Genomic DNA, 7191 nt, shown 5'->3' on the forward strand with positions numbered 1-7191 from the left:
GAGCGGGAGGTGGTTTGGCGGGAGAAAGGGAGAGAATGGCGGGAGGAAGGCGAGCGAGCGGGAGAGATGCGAAGGAAAAGCGTCGAGAAACGGCGGGAAAAGGCCCTCGAGTCGCTTCCAGGGCGGGCCCACGCGCCTTTTTCGTTTGTGCCGGCTCCCCAAGCGCCCCCCAGGGCGCCGGGTTCGGCCTGGGTCCGCCGGCACCAGTTTTGGCCCGAGTCGGCGAAAAATGGGCTTCTGGGGGCGCGACTGGGGCCTTTTTTTGGCGCCGGCGCGGCAAAATCGTCTGGGGAGGGCCTGTTGGGGGCGCGGCTGGAGATGCCCTGAGAACAGGGAAGTTAACGCCAGAATCTGGCTGTTTGACTTGAATGAAACGTTGGATCATGCTAACTTCACAAGGATGGTGGTAACCCTGTGGTCTATTTGGTATGCGAGGCGTAAGGCTATATACGAATCCATTTACCAGAGTCCTCAGCAAACCACATCTTTTGTCAACAACTACATTAGCGATCTTGGTTAATATGCGTTCAAGGATAATACCCAAAGCGCGAGATCACCGACAGCTCCAAAGCTGGAGAGGTGGCTGCCACCTCCTACTGGCAATGTCAAGATCAATGTGGATGGAGCAGTCGCAAGAAACCACCGGAGAGGAGTAGCAGCGGCTATTTGCAGAAACCAGGAGGGTTTATATTTGGGATCCTCAGCGCTTGTCTTTCAGGGAACCAGGGTTCCTCTTATCAACAGAGGGACCGGAGGCCCCAATGCTTCGATAGTATAGGAAATCCTGGGCCGATGTAATAGCTTTATTTCATGCTCTTTTATTCACGAGCGTAGAAATTTTAATTATGAGGCTCATAATCTCGCTAAATTCGCTTGTAATTTAGGCATAGGAAGGCATACTTGGTTGGGCAATCCTCATGACCCGAACCGTGTACCTATGACAATTGCTATGAATGAATAAAGATAGCGAGATTTCTCAAAAAAAAAACCTGCTCACAGTTTCATTCCCCTAAAAAAACCTGCTCACAGTTCACAAAATTTCCTAAAAAAAAGTTCACAGAAGGAGAGAAGAAACACACTTGGACATGAACATAACCAAGTTTTTTTATAGAAACAGGAACATTTGATACCCCTACTTTTTTTCTAAATAGGAAAAATATTCATGTGTTGCAAGAGGCCGCGGGCGCTCGGCGCCATCATATGTACATGCTTGCTTGGACATTGAGGGGCTGCCCATCATGGTCATCGACCCCCGTGGCAAGCTCGGGCTGTCGGGCAACTAGCAAGGACGACGACGGTGGCACGGGGTGAGCCCTAGTGCGGCTCCGAGGTATACGAGGTTCTCTGCTCTGCCATCTCTCTTGGGTTAGACTACTAGAGTGCGTGGGGTTGGGGAGGAATGAAAAATGGGCCTCGGATGGAAGATTGTGCATTATATGGGCTCAACCTTCGGTCCGCGAGCCGAACTGAGCCAAAAGAGGATTGGATCGAATAAAATTAGGCCCACTTTCACATACCAGACCGGCTGTAATTTTTATTATCGGGCCTAACTCTTACGGTCTGGTCCAGTCTGATCTACGACTGGGCCAAAAAGCCCAATCATCTCTGGATGCTGCGGACACAGACGTCCGCGAGCGGGGTGACTATTTATCGCATTAAGCGATATGGAAAGTTTCTCTCGCTGAAGCACCTGCAGCTATCAGGCCGGCCCATTCAAGAATTTTTTTTGACAAAGAAGTGCAAAAAAGTATAGAGAAAAGTAAAAAAATAAAGAAAAAAATGAGAACAGAAAAAACAAGAAAGGAGGCCGTGGCCTGCCGCGCGAGTGGGCCGGCCCATCTCTAAAGCTGGACTTGCTGAACGGCATGGCAAACGGGCTGCAAAAACGAAGCAGCCTTCACGGAATTTTCCTGCCAAGTTTGGGAGGCCCACGGTAACCTGCTCCACAACAGCTCAACGCGAACACAAAAAAAAAAAAGAAGCTCACGGCCAAGACAAAAAAAACGTAAGATAGGGAACGCCGCCGCCTGCCATCGCAACGCCAGCCGATAGGGCACGCCGCCGTTCGCCACGGGCCGGCCGGCGTCCTGCTCGTCGCCGCCACGGCGTCCCGCTCGTGCCCCGGTGCGCCGCCACCCCTGCTTCCCACTTGTCCCCACCACGTGCGCCGCCTTTTTGCCTCTGCCGGCGCCACCACCGCTCCCTGCCCGTCGCCGCCCGTGGAGCAAGATGAAGGGTGCTCCGATGGACGAGCACAAGAAGCCGGCAGAGGAGGAGAACAAGAATTCTTCCGGCGAGTCAGGATGCGGATCCGGCGAGAAAGCAGGTTGAAGCTACAGGTCTGAATTCTAATCCTCTCTGCACCTGTGCTTAGTGTGATTTATTATCAGCGCGCTCTGTAATTTATAAGCAGAAAATGCCACCAGCACCAGGGATATAAAACTGGATGAGTGGTTTATAAGCAGTATTGAAGGAATGCTACATACATGTTGGAAGAGAAATGTTCGAACTCTGAACCTTTGTCTGTTCTGCATCTGAAGAAGAGCACATGAAATTAAAATCTTAATTAGGTGTTTTGCATCTGAAGGTATGCTAGTACAGTACTAAGTGGCTACTTGATATACATGCATCATTGGAATCTAGTCTAGTGCTTCTACTCACGATTTTCTCAACTGAATTGATTTCTCCTCAGACAATTTTAGGAGGAATAATTCAGATATGACAATTTCTACTAATCGACCACATAAAGAAGGGCAGGTCTTTGATCCTTCAGACCCGGTACCGGCCATTAAAATTGACGACGAAGATTGCTTGGCAAGATGACAATATTTCATTTGTTATTGTGACATTTACTTTGAGCTCATGTATTGTTTCTCTGTCTCACATGCCTACAGCCAACATAGCAGCTGTTCTACTTCTACCAAGCAAGCAAATGCAGTGAAGAAACCACCACCGCCTGTTTTTCACAGCCGAAGGTGAGTACATGGTTGTTTCTTTCTGGTTTAAGATGGCCACATCAGGATTCCGTTGTTTCACACAAGTGAGTCACCAATATGTTTCTCTTACCACTTAACTGCTCCGGCAGCAGATATTCTCGGATGTGAACGCAGAGGCGACAGGAATAGGAGACGGCGACGAGGCATTGATCTGACAAGTAACACATACCAGGTCAGTGCACTTTTAATAAGCAGTGCATTGATCTGAGTTGTTGAAGATGGTATCTGGATGTGTATAGCAGGCAGCTACGTACGTAGTAGCCTAGTAAGCAAAGTTGATCATGGTGCTCTTGGCAGGCACCTGCAGTTTTCTCTTTTGTTCCACGCTGATCATATCAGCCTGTAAAATCGATACAGTACAGATTAAGCAGTACTGCATATTGACTCACAATGGTACTACTCTACTTATTAGTACTCATCGCCATTAACAATCCTCTGTTCCATTCTCGCCAAGATCGAGCTCGAACGGTCAAGCCTCTGGTCTGGATCGCAATAGAGTATACCCATGGATCCAAGAAGCGGCCGGCCGGCAAAAGAGCAATCAGCTAACTAGCTTGCCCGGCCGGTCAATCTTCAGTGATCCGTTTTGGCTTATGTAGCTAACTAGCTAGCTCATGGTGGATGTTTATGCGTCCTCCATCTCCATGGGCGGCTGAGACGGATGCTTCCTTGGTCTTCAGTATGGTTGAATGAAATCACCTCGGCTGCAGGCGGTCCAAGGCAAGGTAGGCGACGACTCGGTAGCCGACGAGGAGGAGCGCCATGACGCAGACGTCCACCCAGTGGTTGTTGAGCCCGACGGCCTTGATGGCGGGGAAGTCGGCGACGGGGCATAGCGCGCCGCCACCGCAGTCGTAGACGCCGCCGCCGTCGCGGAACTGGATGCCGAGGAGGAGGCGGTAGCAGTAGAAGCTGTAGTTGAGCCACTTGAGCCACCCGATGAAGGGCGGGATGTGCTGCACGTAGTAGCCGCCGGCGATGAGGAAGACCATGGTGACGACGGAGGCCAGCGTGGTGCCCTGCTTGACGTCCATGAGCACGGCTCCGATGGCGAGGCCGAGGCTCTGGGCGACGAGCACGCTGTAGAGGACGACGAGGAGGGAGAGGAGGAAGGAGGCCGGGCGTGGGTCGAGGCCGCCCATCCAGTAGAGGATGAGGACGAAGGCGGTGGGCAGGCCGAGCTCCATGGGGAGGTCGGCGGCGGTGCGGGCGGCGAAGTAGGAGGAGAGGCGGTACATCCCCGAGGAGCGCTCCTTGAGCAGCATGGGGCGCTCGAGGGGGAAGACGAAGACGGCGTTGTAGAGCGGGAAGAAGCCCCAGAAGACGGAGAAGAAGAAGATGAGCGCCGTGCGGTCCTGCAGGTGCGCCGCGGGCGTGCGCCACCAGAGGAGGCCCGCGAGGAAGGCGACGCTGAGCACCTGGAAGATGCGGAGCTTGTTGAAGGACTCGTGGCGGCGCTCCTTGAGCCCGCGCCGGAGGAGGACCGAGAACTGGGCGCACCACCCGGCCGTCCACTCCACTCTAGCCGAGGCGCCCCGCCGTATGCTGGCGCTGGCCGTCTCACTGGAGCATATGTCCAGCTTCACCGCCGGCGCAATGTGGCGCGCGTATGCGTCGGCCAGCTTCGCCCTCACCTCCTTCTGCTCACCCTCGCTCCCGCCGCGAGGAACTCCGTCGCCGTTGGTCTCCGGCAAGATACCTGCATTCAGAGCACAATTCACAGTGATGATCAGCGAACGTCTCGCCGGAGGTCGACAAGTGTCGGGCACTGTGTTCGTGGCCGGAATGGAGGAGGGAATGATGAGGAGGCGACCGGCCGGTCCGTGGTGGTGGCCATGATTGGGGAGTGGACGGAGCAGTGCGTCCCTGTCCGTGTCCCTCTCTCCCCCACCCAGGCAGGCGACCCAACAGCTCCATCCATCGATCGACCCGATCGTACGTCGCCATTGCCATTTCGGCTCCGTGTCTCTCAGTGGCTGCCGATTTGGCGTGCGCTTACGTACGTGCGTGTGGTTAATCACAAACGATGGTGCTGGCGATTGTGATGTGATGGACGCTGATGCAGATGCAGGAAAAGGGGAGAAATCGAAAAGCATGCGCGCACCACAATCTTAGCACACCACATTCTATCTCCCCTTTATTTATCTTATTGCTTTGTTTGTGTAATCCCTTTAATCGAAAAAGTATTTTATTTTAGTTCTTGGTGGGTGCCTGTGGTATCCTATGGCATTATTTTATCTTTTTCTGGCCAAGTGGTTAGCCGAACAACTGTCGTTGCGGATCAGGTGCTGCAACCAACTGTATTTATATTATTTCCATGATGAACTGAGCTTAGTTTCAGATGGTTAGATTCTTTGGGGCATTTTCATCTTACTGTTCACGAGTGACATGTCCATGGCAAGTCACTGGATCTCGGTCCGCACTACACTGTGTACCGAACGAAATTGTTAATTAAGTATTTTCCAAATTAGAAATCGAGATTTTCTACTATGTTATACATAGTTGATTGCGACCAGGCCGGGTTGGCATCTTAAGTGACACCCTACACTAACCATCTTGGCTTCTCCATGGATTTTAGAGTGATGTGGGTTCGTGGTCTATGAGCTCAGCGTGATGGAATGCAATGCAATGGCACATGCACGCCAACATGCCATATGCATTGGACAGCATCATGAGAAATAAAGCGAAAGGGAATATGAGGGGTGGTGCGGCGATGGGTGGGGTGGAGTCGTGTGTGGCATACCGTTGGCGAGGTCGAGCATGAGGTCGGCCGGGTTGACGGACAGCGGCGACGCAAAGCCGACGGAGGCGAAGTAGGAGAGCGTGTCGGCGGCGCGCCCGTAGTAGATGGGCCGCCCCTCGGCGGACAGCAGCAGCACCTTGTCGAACATGTGGTAGAGGCGCGACGACGGCTGGTGGATGGTCACCACGACCGTGCGGCCGCCTCCGGCGGCCATGCGGCGGAGCGTGCCGACGATCCTCGCGGCCGTGGTGGAGTCGAGCCCTGAGGTGGGCTCGTCCAGGAGCAGCAGGCTCGGGTCCACCAGCATCTCCAGCCCGATGCTCACCCGCTTGCGCTCGCCGCCGGAGAGCCCGCGCACGCCACGCACGCCGCCGACCATGCTGTGTGCCACCTTGGTGAGGCCCAGCTCCCGGGCCACCGCCTCCGCCTGCGCGCGCTTCTCGCCGGCGCCGAGGGCGCGGGGAAGCCGGAGCAGCGCCGTGTACCACAGCGTCTCGGAGACGGTCAGGTGCGGGTACAGCACGTCGTGCTGCGTCACGAAGCCCGTGCGCCGCTTCACGGCGCCGGAGAAGGGCTGCCCGTTGTAGGTGATCTTCCCGGACAGCAGCGCGTGCCGGTGCCGCCCGCCCAGCGCCGTCAGCAGCGTCGTCTTGCCGCTCCCGGACGGGCCCAGCATGGCCAGCATCTCCCCGGGCCGCACCACGCCCGACATCCCGCTGATGATCGTCTTCTCCCTCGGCGGCAACGCGGCCGCCTTGTTCTTCTTGGCCCCCGCCCCGCCGCCGCACGTCGAAGACACCACCGTCGTGCACCATCCCTCCGTCGCCTGCCCGACCTTCACCTTGTACACCACTTCCTCGAACTGCACCCATGCAGGCACACGTCTCATCACCAATCGTCACTATAAACGAGTAACTGAACACGTACGTTTTACACGCATGAATGCGCATCTACATGAACCATTACCTTGAGGACGAGAGGGAAGGAGTTGGCGGCGGCGGGGCGGTGGCCGGAGGCGTCGGACGGCGGGCTGGAGGTGGTGGGGTGGACGGCGCCGGAAGGGTTGCTGTTGCTGCCGGGCGGCGTACAAGTAGAAGTAGGTGCCTCCTTGTGTTTACCATCATCATGCAATTCTTGAGGCGCCATGGCGATCTTCTTTGTATATAGTGCTAGCTTATGATGATGATGATGAGATGAGATGGGGCAAGTTTAGGACCTTGCTTTGCCACTGCTACTTGGTTAACTCGTCTGGCTGGGGTGGTGGTATTTATCGGGGGAGGAGGGGGGCAAAGGGAGGGAGAAGGGGCCCTACCAAATGGGCTCAGGCCTCATGGGAGCGACACTTTGTTGCTGTCACTTTCTCTTTGGTTAGTTAGTTAGTTCTCCATCGGTATATATATTTGTATTTACCGATTAGTTAGTCCTTGATTAACAACTATGCATGTGTGTGGT

At 54.7% G+C, this 7191-nt stretch overlaps 1 protein-coding gene and 1 long non-coding RNA gene across 2 annotated transcripts; one reads left to right on the forward strand and one right to left on the reverse strand.

Moving 5' to 3' along the window:
* Nucleotides 1–2005: 2005 nt before the first annotated feature.
* Nucleotides 2006–3226, forward strand: LOC119287928. The gene is made up of 3 exons (XR_005141017.1): nt 2006–2339; nt 2895–2975; nt 3089–3226. It is a non-coding gene; the product is annotated as an uncharacterized LOC119287928 (long non-coding RNA).
* Nucleotides 3227–3243: 17 nt separating this feature from the next.
* On the reverse strand, nt 3244–6962 carry LOC119287927 (ABC transporter G family member 14-like). The gene is made up of 3 exons (XM_037567540.1): nt 6706–6962; nt 5740–6601; nt 3244–4695 (listed from the first exon to the last, which is right to left on the reverse strand). The coding sequence occupies exons 1-3, from the start codon at nt 6883–6885 to the stop codon at nt 3692–3694; spliced, it is 2046 nt and encodes a 681-aa protein (XP_037423437.1). The 5' UTR covers nt 6886–6962; the 3' UTR covers nt 3244–3691.
* Between the last annotated feature and the right edge of the window lie 229 nt (nt 6963–7191).

This window comes from Triticum dicoccoides, chromosome 4A (genome assembly GCF_002162155.2).
Source record: "Triticum dicoccoides isolate Atlit2015 ecotype Zavitan chromosome 4A, WEW_v2.0, whole genome shotgun sequence".
In the NCBI taxonomy this organism is placed as follows: Eukaryota; Viridiplantae; Streptophyta; class Magnoliopsida; order Poales; family Poaceae; genus Triticum; species Triticum dicoccoides.